This window comes from Euprymna scolopes, chromosome 18 (genome assembly GCF_053919585.1).
Source record: "Euprymna scolopes isolate OS-2025 chromosome 18, ASM5391958v1, whole genome shotgun sequence".
NCBI lineage: Eukaryota > Metazoa > Mollusca > Cephalopoda > Sepiida > Sepiolidae > Euprymna > Euprymna scolopes.
The window spans coordinates 43,785,098-43,803,459 of record NC_136499.1 but is presented as its reverse complement, the minus strand read 5'-3'; the positions used below and the strand labels follow the sequence as shown (position 1 = coordinate 43,803,459).

Genomic DNA, 18,362 nt, shown 5'->3' with positions numbered 1-18,362 from the left:
AATCTTTAAAAAGTGTTTTCAAACCTACTTATTAACATAAGAATTCTGTCATGTGAACCATTCACACATGTGCATTCGTGAAACAGTTGAGAAAGAGATAAAAATCTATGACCCCTACATACCAATTTTTCCGGATGAAAACCGACTAAAAAGTTTTCCACATGTCTCAATACACTATATGCCCAATTTCAAGTTTGTAGATCAAAAATTCATTCGGTATATAGGTTAGGAAGTGTCCTCACACACACACATTCACACTTTATATATATGTTATCCACATACAGTACTGTTTCGTTGTATCACATCTCTTCAATACGGCTAGACTCGCAACTACCTCTAGCCATAATTGAAACTCAACTGCCTAGGTGACAGTCAGCGCTTCTCACTATTATGCTATTTGGCTGCTACTAAGCTAGGTATGTGAAATTACAATGTTTAAACATTGTTCAAATGTATAAGCTCTATTTGTTTACACAAAGAGCATTGCTTTATATGTTAGCGGCAGTTTGTTATTATTCCCCAAAATGCTCAACCAAAGTGTGTGTGTGTGTGTATATATATATATATATATATATATATATATATATATATATATACACACACACACACACACACTAGCATGGGTGCCTGGCATTGCCCGTGTGTTTGGAGGTGTATGCTGAGCAAAAAAAAAAAAAAAGTCATTTTTTTTAACTGACCCCTATTATGACCCCTTAATTAATGCTTTGGGCTCAAATTAAGTTAGATCCATGTCCAAGGAACCTGTATCTAAAATTTCAACTTTATTTCAACCACATTGTCGGAGGAGTTTGGTAGAGTTCTCAAAGGTCAAATCGTTGAACTTTGACCCCTTAACAGCCAAGTTTCTGGCCGAAAACCAATCACATAGATTTTCCCAAATCTCAGTACTCGTGTATATCAAATTTCAAGTCTGTAGACTTAAAATTGACAGAGTTATTGCATAGGGAAATGTACACAGACACGTTCACTTTTATAGATATATACACACACACACACACACACACACACGAAAATGAATGACATCATACAGGATGAATGATAGTTGTTAGAAACAGTTACTTTATAAATGATGAAAAAGTAGTTACCAAAAACTGAACATGCATGTTTGTCTTAAAGCAGCAGCAGCCATGACTACTAACTACTTTTATTTTACCAACCAATGTAAAAATGAAGAAATTATATATTTAATAACTAGCAGGACCTGTTGCCCGGTGGTAGCATGCCCCCTCTCCCAAATTAAAATATGGCTGTTGTTGTTGTTGCCCAACCCCCAACCTCCTCATGTTGAGAATGGCTTTCAGACTAGACACCCTATTTTGTTGAGTGTTGTGGGGTTGTCACAAAATTTGCCCGAAGTGTAACTTTGATAATCACTGTCAGGATTCCCACGCGCAAATACTATGAACGAACAACAAAATTTGGTGGTTGCAGTGTTGTTTGGTTTGTGCATACTAATCTGGCAGGCAGAGTATGGTTCAGAGTATGGTATTTTTGTTGACAAGACTGAGAGTGGTAGGAGTACTTTTATTTAGAGGGGAAAATAGCAACTACTTCCATGGTTGCAACTGGAATGATGTTGCTCTTAGTACATAATGTAGGATTTTAATATAACAAATAAATGTGTATAAGATGGCATTCAAAAGTTACATAATATAATGACTAATAGTCTAGACATGATAAATTTGTACATGGCATCTGTTGGAGCAAACCTAGTGTACTTTGGTCCAGAGGGGAATTTCTGCAATCAAATTATCATATATGGAGATAATAATTTATATAACAAATACTGACTCAATGTGGATGCTAAACTTTGAAGGATTTTGTTTGTATGTTGTAATATAAATATTAATAATACTAAGTATGTTTAGTGGTTACACAAGTGCCATTATGTTTTGATTTTAGATCTTATCCAACCGTACAAGATCTGAAATTGAAACTCAACTGCATTTGTGTAGCCACCTGTGATATGATTATTATTCCCCCCCCCCCCAGTTTCATCATTTTGTTTGATTCCTATGCCACTTCTAATAATTGATAAAAAGCCATGAAACTACAGTTACGTCTTCAAAACTAAATGCATTTTATCATTATTTATATTCAAGGGTTAAATAGTATTAATACTATGATGATATTACTATTGTTTATAATGGATTATTCCAATCTCCTGTTTTGTAATGAGTTTTACTAACTTTGTAAATAGAGAAAGAGAGAGAGATTGTATAAAATAAGATGTATGGGATCAAAGAATATATTATGAGAGGATGAGATTAATAGACAGAAACTTGGTAAAAAAAATCAGTGATGTGATGAGTAAATAATTAATTACAAATTAAAATGAATTTTTTTTTCAAACATAACTCAATCCCCAAATTAAAATAACCTTTAAATGTTTTATTTTACTGCAAATTACTATATACAAAAACTAATAAATCAATAGCCTAGAAGAGTTTTATTACAGAAAAGTGGTTCAACATGTTGTACCACTCGATAAATCCCTAGTCTGGCATAGATTGCACTACTAATAAACAATTTTTTTTTTAAATGCATGATTTTTATTAAGTACTAACCTTCAAATGACACTTGTCAAAATTTTAACAAAACCAGACTATTAGTTTACAAATTAGTTATTTAAGTGATACTACTGTTGTAAATTTTCAAAATAATGAAAAAAAAATCTGAATCTCATGATAGGAAAAATACTATTCAAACAAATCAATGGTTTGATAAGTGTTATTTGGACACTGTTCTAGCAAAAGCAACAATTAAGAGATTGTACGTCAATTTTAAACAGTCACATAGATACAAATGATGCTGAATGCCCAGGTTGCCCAAATTTAGCAACTGTCCCACAAAAGAAACAAAAAAATAAAATGTCCACAAACTCGTTTTGGCTGATCATAAATTGAAGTTGCATGAGATGGCAGAGAAGTTAAAGATACGAGGGGCGTGCAATAAGTAATGCCCCTGATCCACTTCCCATAGCAGTAGAACAAAGAAACTTGGCACAGTTATTAGTCTTTCTCTACATAGCAACCACCCAGAGTTATGCATTTCTCCCATCGTTTGATGCAGCTCTGGAGACCGTTTTTGTAAAATACCCCAAGTTAGTCCTCCAACCATGACGTGACTTCAGAAATCAAGGCTGCATCATCTGAGAAACGCTTTCCTTTCCAAAACAACTTCATGGCTGAGAAGAGGTGAAAGTCAGAGGATGCAAGGTCAGGAGAGTAGGGAGGATGGGGTAGGATTTCATAACCACACACCCGTGCTTCTGATCTGATGACATGCGAGTTGTGGACCGGAGCGTTGTCCTGCAGGGGGAGCGTACCTTTGCTGATCTTGCCCCACCTTTTGATTTTGATAGCTTCCCTTAATTTCCTCAAAAGTGAAGCATAATAGGCTCTTGTAATTGTGGTACCCTTTACCAGGAAATCTGTCATCATTACTCCGTCCTGGTCCCAGAAGACTGTGAGCATGACCTTGCCAGTGGAGGGCTGCACTCTTGCCTTCTTTGGATGGGGTGAGTCCAAGTGCTTCCACTGCATTGACTGGGCTTTGGTCTCTAAATCATAGTGATGGACCTAGGTTTCATCCTGTGTAATCAGTCTTTTGAAAAACTTTGACTCATTTTCTTGGCACATCTCCAAATTCATCCTTGAGCACTCAACGCATTCTTGCTTCTGGAATGGTGTGAGCAACCTGGGAATCCATCTGGCAGACACCTTATGCATATGCAAATGGTCATGAATGATAATTTCCACAGACCCTGTATTAATCTTGATATCTTGGGCTATTTGGCGAATAGTAATGCGCCGATCTTCCAAAATGGCAGCCTCAACTTGGACAGATGCTTCATCAATGGTAGAAGGGGGGCGACCAGGTCTGGGAGCTGTTTCCACAGACTTCCGGCCATGTTTGAATTCACGATGCCAGCGTTTTACAAGGTCATATGATGGGGCATTATCACCATAAGTTTCTTTCATTTCATCAAAAATCTCCTGTGGTGTGTGCCCTTTCAAATACAAAAACCGGATCACTGCTCGACATTCAACAGGGTCCATTTCACACCTGACTCAGTTCAAACACCTGTTAAACAGCAACCACAATTAGTTCAGAGCTGTAATTTGCCACATAACCCGTAGAGATATAAATCATTGCACGTGCAAAATTTCAGCTAGATCAGACAACTGGATGTGGGTCAGGGGCATTACTTATTGCACGCCCCTCGTATCAGGACAATGTATTCATTATTTTGCATGAACATTGGTCAATGAGAAAGCTGTGTTTAAAGTGGGTACTACGAGTATGTAAGTTCACAGTCAATAAAAAACAACATGCCGACAATTCATACTCATTTCAGCACAACGAAAAATAGTTTTTACATTAATATATACAATGAATGAAATATAGATCCACCACTTCATTTCAAAGTCAAATTGGCAGTCAGTCGAGTGAACAGCAGCAGGTGAAAACTGTCCAAAGAGATCAAAGACATAAACCATCAATAGTGAATATTAATATAGAGCATTTGAAGGAAGAAATCACCAAATCCCCTATGTATCAAGTTTCAAGTCTGTAGACTAAAAATGGACTATAGTTTGATAGAGACCATTATGTGTGTACACACACACACACACACACACACACACAGTCACTTTTTATATGTTCTAAGGGGCATAATATGAGTATAACCACCTATTTGAAAATTCAAATATTTCAGATTTGCACTGTATTTGATCCACAGTCACTAGATACTAATTAAGCAAGATTCCATGAATTTCAATTTCTTCTTGGGACCCTTTAAGTTTAACCTTAAACTTTAGAACTTTTCTAGACTCAAGATCTTATGAATTTTGATCATAAATAGAATAAGGATTCTAGACAAAGTTTAATAGCATTATATCTTAATTTTATTCTTCATAAGGGGCAGAAAAGTGGTGTAAACCTGTTCTATTTGAGGAATTAATTTTACCCATCCTGGAACAGGTATTTTTCTAGTATATATATAACAAATATTACATTAATCACATTGTTCATATAGCATGCATGCACAAATACATACAACATTCATACCTGTAATAAATTGCTTGGTTACGTTCTTCCCTAAAAGGAAAAGACAAAGATTTATTTTTGATAAGTTTTGACAAAGTGGAATAGGGAACTGTTATACAAGTATATAAAATCTTTCGTATTAAAAGATTGTATCATTCTGCAAAATTTTTTCTATTTTTTTTATGTTACATTTACTTAAAATAGGTTTTATAAATCAGATAGTTTAAAACTTGTTATAACTTATTTGTTATAATTTTTCGATTAGTTTGATAAAACTTGGGTATAGAGAAAATTTCATCCTTTTTCTTTATAAAAAAAAAAAAGTACAATTTTTTATCTAGTGTAATTGATAGTTCCCCCACCCCCGCCACGTTACCTGCCATTTTTAGTTTTATTCTTTTAATGCTATTGTTTTTCAACTTAATGTGCGTGATATAGTGTTTATTCATATAAAGATAGGGCTATCTTAAAAATAAGGATCATTAGTCAATATGATTGGCTTAATATAGAAGAAAAATCCAAATAGTAAATTTTTGCCTATTTTATTGCACCATCTATTTTTATGGAAAGATTCAATATGTTAGCTGTTAAAATGAATTTTATATGAACTGTCAAAGTTGTACTCCCGTGTCATTTTTTATGTTTTATGAGGGAATGAGATTTTGCCCAATGTTTACGCTGACTTGATCCAATAATTATTGCTTCTATTATGATTAATTTTCAAGATGACATACATTTTCAAGGATTTTCCACTTGTTCAAAGCCTGAATTTTTAGTTATGTAAAAACTGGCTTTTGGACCAAAACAGCAAGTTTTTTAATTTCCAACACATTTTGAATGGTTATAATTCGATGACCAATTGTGCTATCAAAATAAATTTGGTATCATAGTTTATGTTTTGCAAAGATCTATGTGGCCATATTAAGTTTTGCAAATTAATGGAAACAAAATTTTAGTTCAAGATACCTATTAAAAATTATATTTTCTTGTAAAGTGTGTAGCTATAGCTAAGTGTAGGTATACTGAGATGATCAAAAAATGCAGTCACATAAATTAGGAGCACATGATTTCCGAAAAACCTATAATAGTATGATGAATAATGAACAATCAACAACTCCCCCACTATTAAACCACCATGATTTTGTTTATACAGCAGCAAAGTTTGACTGCTTGCCTAGCTGTTAAACTCCATCAACCACTCCCTCTGCAATTTCCCACCAAGGACAGAAACCACACTCGAGGATCTGATCATCACCCCTTTCACATCCAAGACATATAAAAAAAAAAAAAAAAAAAAAAAAAAAAAAAACTTGACACCTCTAAACATATGAATCTAGTCTTATTTTGGTTATCGATTATAGTAATAAAGAAATGCTCTTCTGAGCTAGCCCCTGTCCTCTCCAAACTATAACAAATTCCTTGCTGAATCTTGCTTCCCTGATAGCTGGAAAATTGCTTCTGTGGTACCAGTTTTTTAAGAAAGAAAGCAGATGAGCTGACCTAAAATAATAAATTAAAAAAAATAAAATAAAATAAAAAAAATTAGTCTCTTTCTGTTTTTAGCTAAAACCTTTGAATCATTTATCAATCTCAAATATGCTAAACCTTTACTGACCAACAGAAAGCAGAGGAAGCTAGTGCAGCAGCACTCAATATATCAAAGGCCTTTAACTAGGTCTGACATGAAGGTATTCTTAGAAAAATTTCATATGATATTAGTGGACAAATGCTTAATATTAGCTAAAAGGAAGAATCAGGTAGTTCTTAATGGCCATAGAGCCAACCATCATCACATCAATGTGAATGTGCCAAAAAGTCAATATTGGACACTTACTGATTTTTATAAGCAAACTCACTGATGCAATCGCATCCGAGATGGATATATTTGCTGATGAGACAATGCTCTATTCTCGACATATGGCCAAATCGACCCCACATATCCAAGGTAACATCTAAATCCTTAGAAAAGGATATCCACTCTGAAGGCGACCAAAAATTGATGGTCACATACAATGCTACCAAAACAAACATCCTTTAACAATTATAAGAAACCTTTCTAAGCACGGATTGCTATAACTGATAGAAACCTTTCTGAGGAACCAGGGTTTAAACTCTTCAGCCTAACATCCACAGGAAACATTTATTGGGATAAATACTAGCAGTATAACTGCACTCCTTCATTGTGGAGGCTGTGAGATATCGGCAAACCTTCTACTCTTATAGCTTCTTTCCATAGACTGCTTGGAATTCCCTCCCTGCTCCCTTGGCTGTACCAATATGCAGAAATTTAAATATGAACAAATATTTTGCTACACAACTTCTCACTTAGGATGCCCCCTATAAATCTGGCTCCCTAATCACAGTAGTCCCTTACAACTCCATGACTCGAGTGCCAATATCCCTTGTTGGGAGAGGGGGAAGGGGAGGGGTGTTAATAAAAGTTAAAAAAAAAAATTATAAATTAACTATGCTGGCCCAAGACAAAATGAACCACATTGGGGTAAATATCCTCCCAAATATCCTCCTTCAAAAAGATGAGATTGGTTTATTGCCAGTGACCATCGAGAGTGTCCCTTGAAAGAGTTGGATTTCTGAAGCTGCCATGCTAGACAGCTGCACTGAAAAGTAGGTAAACAGGTTGAGTTATCCGTTTGTACAAATTACTTAAATTCGACATTGCCTCATGCAAATTTTCAAAATTTTATTTATGTAAAATCTTTTCCCAAAAAACTGAGAATTTCAAAATAAAAAAAAATAATACTTGGTTGTTTTCACTAAAACTTGAAATATTAAGTGATAAGATTCAACAAACATAAGTCTGCTTAACATAAAATTAGAATATTTACTGTAGTTGTTGCGGATTGCTATTAAAACAGAAATTTCTAAATCTTTAATCCTAAACTAAAAATGGTGAATTTTGTGTTTTGTAGCACTATCAGTAAAAAAAATTTTTTTTTTCAAATATATGCCAATATAAAAATAAAGTCAGCTCCCACCCCTACATTAGTTTATTAAAAAAAAAAATCTTTCAGTTAGAGTCTTTGAAATAGTGGGCGAATGTCTAGAATCTGGTAGGATGGTTCATCCCCATCTCATCCATGTTTTTTCTTTTACTTTCAATCAATTCCTTAGATTTTTAGATTTAATTCAATTAACAGTTTTTGCTTTGTTTAGTAATATCAGAGTTGAAGGAGAAAGCCCTCCTATAGTGCCAAGTCCTCGTCTCACAATTACACTGTAACACACACACACATATATATATATATATATATATACACACACATTAGTAGGGAGACCCGATGTTGCCCAGGATTGAATGGTGATCAATGAATGTTTCATACTCCCATATTGTCATCGAAATTGGTGAAATTGCTCATTTTTCAATCAAATGGATTGTCTGCTTTAGTGGGAGACCCACCACGGTGCACTGGGAGGAAGCTTCACGTGTCCCTTCATAGTAACTTAGTTTACATTGCACTGTAGAGAACATACTGTTGATTTTATGAAATTTTTATATAATGGCTTGAATTAAACATGCAAAAGTATCATGGTACAATTGTGCTCTAAACAGAAACATTCATTTTGAACGCACCACTATCATATCAAAGAACCTACTGTTGATTTTATATGTTGGGCATTTCTGTTTGTGCAGTAATAAAACTTGTCAAACGCACTTATGCTAGGCTGTATAAAGCGTTAAGTTTAGTCAAAATCGCTCGTTCCTCTTTCAGATTTTTTTCGATTATCGACACTTATCGAAGACATTCTGATACAAAACATAAGAACACTTCCAAACACAAAGTACAATTATGTGAAATTTCAAAAAGATCGGCCCAACCGTTTAGGTGCCCATAAGGAACGAACTCAAAGAGATAAAGTTCCGTTTATATAAAAGTATATCCTGCAACAACATTCCAAAAATTACATCAATTATAAATTTCAAATGTCTGTAAATTAAGATAATTTTTTTTTTTTTTTTACGTGTTTGGGTAAATTTTTACGATGTGCCCCAGCATATTATAAACATCCCCAACCACCCATGTTAAAAACGGCTTTCGAGGTTGGGGGAGAGGGTTTATTCCGAAAGCCGTTCTTAACACGGGGAGGTTGGGGTGTTTATAATACACTGGGGCAGTGGGGCATTTCGTAAAAATTCACTCGCGTTTGTTTAGTGCACGTCAAAAATAGAATAAAGAAGAGTAGTGACACGAATATTTATTTTTCTAATAAAAAAAGTAAAAAAAAAAAAAAAATGTTTCAAAAATGCAAGTGTTATTGACCAGATTAACAAGCTTTTTAGAACAATATGTTACCTTTTTCTGTGATGAATGAATAGAAATCGAATGTTTTTTTAGTCAAGGAAAAGAAGCAAAGCTTGCAATCTCAGTCATTATCGACATTTTTTATTTATATTATTGAAATAAAAACTAAATAATTGTAACCACCCGGCGTTCCCAGGGAGTCTTATCTTTGTTCCGCTTTTTCCTTTCTTTTTTTTTTTCAAATTATGCTTATTTGTCATGTATTTTTTAAAAATGTACTTTTATTTTATGCAATTACATTTTTTCATATAAATAAATATTTAATGAATAGTAATTAAAAATAATTCAATGATGTGTAATTACTAATTATCAAAGTTACGTCGACACGAGAAATACATGCACACATATGCAAGAAGTGAAGTAAGTGGTCACAATGTGTGTGTGTGTGTATATATATATATATATATATATATATATATATATATATATATTGGATGTTATTGTTCGGTTTAAAAAATGAATAAGAAAAAAAAACATCCAAAATAAAGCAATGATAAGATTTAGCAAAACATCATCACGATTAACATCTGTTTACTGCTATTGAAGAAGGGGTTGTAAATGATGTCAGATGTCAGATATAGACAGAAACCATCATTATTTATTCGTGACAGGAATCTTAGGAAAAAAACAACAATTATAGCATTAGGAAGATGAAAGTTATAAATAATTAATTTACTTAAATTTTGTGATATTTTAAAACGAAACTATTCCAACTAGAATCATATGGAGCAAAAAAAAAAAAAACAATAAAAAAACATACGAAACATTGTAAATATATAATTCTCAAGTAATAAAAAAAGGGGGAGCAACAAAAGCAGTGTTTATATAAAAATAAAATGGAGTTCTTTTTAGCTAATATACAATAAATGTTTACTTTTTGATGTCGAATAAATAGACAAAAAGCAGAATTTTCACGATAAAACGGTAAGAAAAAAAAAAAGATTGTACAAGGATGCAATGATGTTGTTAGTAGTACTGTCGTTCCGTTCACTTATTATAAAAAGATGGAGGACTTAAAATGAGATTTTTTAGCATCTCTTATATTCAAGATGAAAACAAATGCAGCGAATTTAATAAATACATGAAAACATTTTCTTTTATGCATTAATTACTTCAAATTTAAAAAAAATAATCAATAGTGACGATTTGGTAAAATTTTACCCTTTTCCCCCATGTTAATAGAAAATCGAAGGTGTACTATAAACATAATGCGATAACAAAATGTTTTTGTTTTAAATATTATTTAGTAAAGGACAATTTCGAGTTAAAATCTATTTAATAGTATGTATAAAATCAAAGGAAAAACACGTTTGGTATGTGTAAATATGTTAAAAGAAGCGTGATTTTTACAAAATGGGAGTTTTATGTTATTTTTTGTATCGCTCTTTCTATTATTACGTAATAATAGATTGATTTTTTTAAAGTCAGAAGTGTTTTTATTGCTACATACTAGCAGGAAGACCGGACGTTGCCCGGGATTGAATGAGGATAAACGAATGTTCCACTCTTCCACTATAGTTGTCATCGCCCATTCTTCACGGGCTGCTCTAGTCAGGGACCCATTATAGTGCACCACTGCAGGTACTGCACCAGGAAAAAGCTTTTAATGCCTCCCTGCAGTGACTTAGTATACATTGCACTGTAGAGAACCCACTATTTTATAAAATTATTTTTTATATAGCTTGAATTAAAATTTAAAATGCAAAAGTCAAGTATTATCATTCAATTGTACTCTAAACAGAAACATTTCGAACACGTCCCTGTCTTATAAAAGAAAATACTTTATTTTATAGGCCGGGCCCTTCTGCTTGTGCGATGATAAAACTTCTCAAATGCACTTGTGATGTTAGGCTGTATAAGGGTGTTAATTTAGTCAAAATCGGATTATTCTTTCTTTCATCGGATTGAAGATATTCCGATACAGAACCTATCTAAGAACACCTCACAGACAAAGTACATTTGTGTAAAGAAAAAATGTTAAAACGTGGCCTAACCGTTTCGGAGTACATAGGGGATAAACTCCCAGACACACACAAAGGGGCGGGCCTTTTAAATATAAGTAGAAGTGTATTATGCTACAATGCTACATATGTACGTACATGTTTCTGAAACTCTCACAAACATGTATGTATGCATATATATAACCAATAATATTTGCATAAATAAATATACTATAATTACACTCTGCTTGTCATTGAGTATTTTTTTTTATAAATATCTGTTTCAATAGATTTACATCTAGGAAACTACAACGATGATATGCACACATATATTATCGTCTATACACTCATTTTATTTACTTTTGTTATAAGAAACTGTTTAAACTTTTAAACTTGGGTTCATTTTAATATATACATTTAAAATAATGTAATCATCTCGTCTTTGATTGCTTTGTATAAGACAGAATGAATAATGAGTTTCTTTGTATGCCCAAAATGGTTAATCGTTCTGTCCAACATGTTTTTCCGTCAACAGCGTGTTAATGAGGAGAGGATAAAAGGTATATCGAAAACTAGTCAAGATCATCTCAAACGAATATTTTTGTTGACATTTTGTTTTGGTTACATAGTACATACATTTATACAAATACAAGATCCAACCCATCGACATTTAGAAGAGTTCGTGTATACGATTTACCCAACATCATTTTTTTTAAGTCCATATTTACAAAATTACATACACGGTCAGTTTTTAATGTGGAGAAAATCCAGCTCCCCAAAAGAGGAGCACTCTGAATTGGAACAAAAATAAAACTTGAATCAGTGTCGAGGACAGAAAAGATTAAATGTAGCATCAAAAAAGTTTTTCTATTTTAGCAAAAAAGCTAAGGAGTTTTTAAGTTGTGCAAGCTTTTTTGTATAGAAAACTGTTGAAGTCGTGACGTTTAAAGACAGAAATATGGACGTTTTCCTAAAAAAATGAATAAAATGATGGTCTCGAGATTTATGATAAATAATCGTTTACGGTGGGTAATGAAAGGTATAAACTGCTATTTGTATCGACTTATAAAATAGTTTACATAAACATTAATGACATAATCCTGACAACTGGAAATAAATAAAATTTCAGTAAAGTTAAGTAAAAAAAATGTCATTGTTTTTTTATGCATAACAATAAAAAGATGTGACTATATTCAATTTTATTCATATTATTATTATTATTATTATTTAATTTTCTTAGTTTGTTCAAGCTGGGGATGGAGCATCCTGTTGGAGGCCAACCATCCACCTGCTAACTCAGATATTCCCACCGAGAAATCTTTTTAAGATTCTGACCGTCTCTTTAAGTGTAATTGTTTGACTATCTTGCACTTAGTTCACCGGATGTATTTGCCAAGAGATGTAGTTTCCGATATTCGGATTAGGAACCAAATGTTGTATCTGTTCTCGATCAGGGGAGGAATTATCCTTCCGCACTGAGACAACGGTCATATTAAAACTTTGAACTTACCCTTGGTGGTCGAATGTGACATCATCACTTTGAGGCCAGTGTTAAGTTAAAAATATTCCCGAGCCAATCAATAAGTCGAAACGGTTTGTTTGAATAACTTATTTTTTCAAACTTACTTTAAAATGTTTCAGGTTCTTCTTATAGTGTACTTCATTTAAGTTTATAAACAAACATAAATAATAGACAATTTAGTTGATTATTTTTTAATTTTATAAAAGACTAAAAAAATACTAATTTTATTAAAAGTTTACTGTTTGCCAAATCGTAAATTTACGATTTGAATATATATATATATATATATATATATATATATATATATATATATATATATACTATTATATTTGAGTTAATTTTGATAGTTATGCAGAGAAGGTACCGTGCTATTTTTTTTAAATAGCATTTTTAAGTTAAATTAAATTTTAACGGTATCTTTGCTTATTAAATTGTTAGGTGAAAGTGCAGAGAATCGTTACAAAACACCCTTCCTTCCCCATGTTAAGAATGGGTTTCTAAATAATAACGTTATTATTTCAGCACGGTACCTTCTCTGCATAAGTACCTCCATTTCTGATTTCATTTTCACAATAAAAATGAAAAAAAGATGTAATATATTTTTCTACAAAAAAAAAAAAAAAAAAAAAAAAAAAAAATCCGAAGTAAACTCAGATACTTTTTCAGATTAATATCCGAAACAATTTATTTTAGTAGTGATTAAAACAAATTGTTAAGGATTATTTCATAAAGAAAACAGAAAAATTATTATTCGCCGGCCTTTTATTAAGTTTGAGTACTTTTTTAAGATTAAGATCAGCCTCAAAGTACTGACGTCACATTCAACTGGCATGGCTAGTTTCGAAGTTTTAATATAACTGAGGTAATTTATTATTTTTATTCGCAATCCAAAGTGAGATTTTTTTTGATGTGTATATGGGAGGGGTGGGGAGCTGATTACACCTCCATTAATACTAGTCGTGTATTCAACTTTGCCCTAACGGGGAGTCAAGCAAATAGGCATCATGAGTAAATTCTTAGTTTAAAGTCATAATTTACCTTCATATTTTGACGTCATTAAAAAAAAAAAAAAAAAAAAAAAAAAACATTACTTTTTTTTTTAAATTGTAATTGTTAAAAATAATTTTAAAGACGCCATTTTTATTATTTTTAATCGAAAAGAAATAAAAGATTAAAACACTAATAATTGGAAAATAATTCAAATAAAATTATCGATCCGATTCATTTTATTTATTTATTTTTGCTAATTTGTGTTCATAAATTATTTAATAAATTTTTAAAATGTCAAAAATATATAAGCAACAGATGGCGCAACCAAAAATTACAATAAACCGCGATTTATCGCCTTTTTTTTTATAATTTCATTGACAACAAACAAGAAAACAATTATTTAACATTTTTTTGTTGCTAAGGAGGTTCGTTTAAAATGTGGTCATGTAAAAAAAATACAAATTAAGTTTATTTAGTTAAGTTTGTTTATGTTTACGAATTTTACCATAACAACGTGAAGAGCAAGAGAGGCATTATTAATTTGCTCTCTCTCTCTCTCTCTATATATATATATATATATACACACACACACACACACACACACAGTTAACTACAAATTTTGATTCTTTGATCTCCAATGTAACCTTTTCCTTGAAAAATATATTTAATTTCCCCATTTTTTTTATTAAAAAAAGTAAACAAATGCAAGAGTTATATACGTTTTCAGCGTCCAAAATTGTTTTTTTTTTTTTTCAAGAGACGTCAATTATACAGGATTCTTCTTTAAATTACGTTACAATTTAAACATATATAACAAATATTTTCAAAATTGTATTTACATATTTAATATCGATTCCTTTTATAAAACTTGGTATTTTGTTTGACTAACTTTTATATTGGAAAAAAACAACAAACTTATGTCAAGGATACAGGGAAGCACAATATATCCAAACTTATATATGATAGATAGATAGATAGATAGAGAGACCTATGCACGAAATAAAGAATTAATATTACATTACGAATGTGTGTTACTCTGGCAAACCAGAAGAATACTCGACTTTGAGTCGGCAGCAAACGGTATACGGTCAGGTTTAGTTTCTGATATTCGTAAACGTTCAGCTAGATTTTTTAGTTAACTAAACTTAGTAATATATTTCTTTAATTGTTAGGTGGAAGTAAGTACAGGATAGTTAACAAAAATTGAACTTGTTACTGTGCTGAAATAATGACGTTATTTAGAAAGTCATTGAGAGAGGAGGGTGTTTTCTAACTATTCTTTACTTTCACTTAATAATTTTATAAAAAAAAAAAAGATATTGTAAAACTTGAAAATACTATTTAAAAAATAGCGCGGATCAATAATTAACCAATGATTTTTACTTCGTTTACGGTCGTTATTTATTTACAGTGAAATGAGTTTAAATATTTCTCAAACTTATTTTGTACTATTTATGTTAAACATTGTTTACATCAAAGAAAATTTTAAAAAATCTGGATATTTGTGCAGTTTACGGACTGTAGTATAATAGTAACTTTATTATTTAGAAAGTCATTCTTATCAGGGGTGGGGACGCGCGTAGAAACATGGCAGCCAGAGAATTACAGTGCATAATACATTTTTTTTACATAGGCATAACCACTTATCAAGGCCAAGAGACCACTCGAGGATCTTTGCAAAATTTAAATGTGATTTTAGTATTCAGCAGTTGTCATTTTAAAGAAAATTGTGGAACTGGACCTAATGTAAAACTTTACCATGGGGGCTTTTTAACTATTCTGTACTTTCACCTAAGAATTTAATAAGTAAAAGATAACACAAAAATTGAACTTAACTTGAAAATCCTATGTTAAAAAAAATAGCACTATTTTTAATAATATTCTCAAGTTAAATTCAAGTTGGTACTAGTGCAGTGCAGTACTGCAGTGCAAGTGCACTAGTGCACTTATTGATCCGTGCTGAAATAAAGTTATTTAAAAAAGGCATTCTTAACATGGGGAGGGCCTTTGAACCTATTCTTTACTTTAACGTTACAACTGAATAAAAAAAACATAAAACTTTAATTAAACTTGGAAATACGATTTAAAAAATAGCGCGGATCAGTAAGTGCACTTGCACTAGCACCTTCAAGTTTTACGATATCCATCGAATGTTAAGAATGGCTTTCTGTATTATTATTTCCGCACAGTACAATAAATGCAGTAAATAAATAAGATACCATAAAATAGAATTTAACTTGAAAATACAATCTAAAAAAACATGGTCCGTATTTTGCATAAGTACCTAAATAAATGCTTAACATAAAATCATAATTTTAGTACAAGCTTGGGGATAATGACAAAACTCATTTCACTATAAATAAATAACGACCGTAAATGTGAAATTACTTTTATTTATTTTGCTAATATAAAGCAATATTTTTTTTTTTTTTAAAGAAATTGCAGGATAAGATAAGGATTAGCATTTTAAGATAGAATTAAATAAATTCAGAGATAAAAACAGCGGTGTTTGTATTACTATACACATAGATTCGAAAAAGTCAAAAAACAAATATATAACAAATAAATGTTAACAATGGCAAGATAAGTTACTTTTCTACCTAAATGTTTTTAGTGTTTTTATTTAATATAACATGTTTATTCAGCTCGAAAAACATACAATGTTTATCGGTGTATTGGAAAATTGGTGCTAATGCAGAGAGTGATCCGCGCTATTTTTTTTAAATCGTATTTCCACGTTTAAAGTTTTATGATTTTTTTTTTTTTTTTTTTTTTTTTACATAGGCATCACCACATTTTTTTATTATTATTCAATTGTACAGAATAGGTACAAAACACCCTCCCCTCCTCATGTTAAGAATGGCTTTTTAAATAATAACGTTATTATTTCAGCACGGATCACTCTCTGCAGGAGTACCTGAAAATCATGGTAAAACTATACAAACACCGTGACAGCGAATTAACCCTAACCCTAACACTAACCCTAACCCCAACCCTAACCCTAAACCTAACCCTAACCCTAAACCCTAACCCTAACGCTGTCACGGTGTTTGTATAATAATACCAAAATCATTTTTTATGACTTTCAAGGGTTTGGTCAGTTTTCTATTATAACGTTGTAGTAAATTAAATACGAACTTAAGGTCCATTTTTTTACTCTAACATAACCGGACGTAACTTCAGCGTTCACTCGGAACGTGTTTCTTTTATTAAATTGTTAGTGAACGCTGAGTTACGTCCGGTTATTTTAGAGTAAAAAAGTAAAAAAAGTAAAAACTGATTTTAAAAAGTATTTTTTTTAATTATCTGATACATAAGTCTCTATTGGATGGTATTAACAAGAGAAAAGTTTTAAAAAAAGTGAAAATTGTGGAAGCCTTAAGGCTCAGATTCCCAACGTCCGCCTTTATCTTTAATATGGTTGCCATTAAAATAACATTATTTTCACCAAATTAACTCATAAAATTATTGAAAAAAAAAAAAAAAATCAACTCTAGGCATTTATTTATGCATTCACTCATTTAAGTTGACCAAGCAATACACAAGCAAGTTGATAAAGCAATACACACACACCAAAAAAAAAAAAAAAAAAAGTTTGGTATACGAAAAATAAAAATCGAAGAAATATTACTATTCCTGAAAAGATATATACAAAAATAGTTACCCGTTCTATGCTAAGCTTACGTAGTCAAGAACTGGGTGATAATTTTACGTTAAATTATACAGTAAAGTGAACCCCCATCCTAAAGTCTAAAGTATTTTATTTATTTATTCCTCTACGTTGAATATTCCGATAAGAAAAGGGCCCCGACTAAAAAGGGAGATAAAATTTTCAAGGAGTTTTCTCTGACATTGATTAAGCTCGACAACAGAGTAACGAATCACTGCTACTATTTAGGCATAACTAAACTTAGAGACTGCAAAACCAACAAGACACACACGCAGGCATTTTCTGGCTTTTACTCTTTCCATCTCTGCCACCCTCCCTAACTTAAACCACTGCTAACATCTAAACGGCATCGTTTGGAGACACAGATTTCAATGAAAGTTTATGTTTACCCACCTGTTGTTCAAGTTGGCTGCTCCCCCCATTCAAAGGCATTAATCCTATCTGAACATTGTCGTGTCTTTTCGTGCCACCGTCGAGCTCAACAGAGAGCGCCATTAATGTTTCTTCATAGTTCCTCTCTCTATATGCTAATCAGCTGTTCCAGTCACCTCCCCGGCGTCATTCAAAGGGAGGTAACTCGCGAGGTCTATTATTAGAAATCAAGGTTGTGGCATGAACTGATGTAATGCTTGCTTGCTTATTATTATTGAGATCGCTAAAGGAGAAGCCCCTCTCACACAGAACATGGGGGGAAAATGAGGGTTGTTCAATAAATAAGGTCATTTAAATAGACTGTTTATACTGGTGATGGATTGAATTAAGATCTGAGAGACGAAATATTTCTTTTGTCAGGTTAGAAGTAGAATATAGTTAGAAATAACTACTACTTAACCAAAAAAGTTTAA

General features: G+C 32.0%; 1 protein-coding gene across 2 annotated transcripts in view; it reads right to left on the bottom strand.

Annotated features, from left to right (window-relative positions):
• Nucleotides 1-18,145, bottom strand: part of LOC145297601 (uncharacterized) — a 61,644-nt gene extending 43,499 nt beyond the window's left edge. For both annotated transcript variants that reach the window (XM_080143658.1, XM_080143659.1), the window contains exon 1: nucleotides 17,911-18,145. In XM_080143658.1, coding sequence (XP_079999784.1) covers nucleotides 17,911-18,012 — 102 coding nt within the window. In that variant the 5' untranslated portion in view covers nucleotides 18,013-18,145. The remainder of the gene's footprint in view (nucleotides 1-17,910) is intronic.
• Between the last annotated feature and the right edge of the window lie 217 nt (nucleotides 18,146-18,362).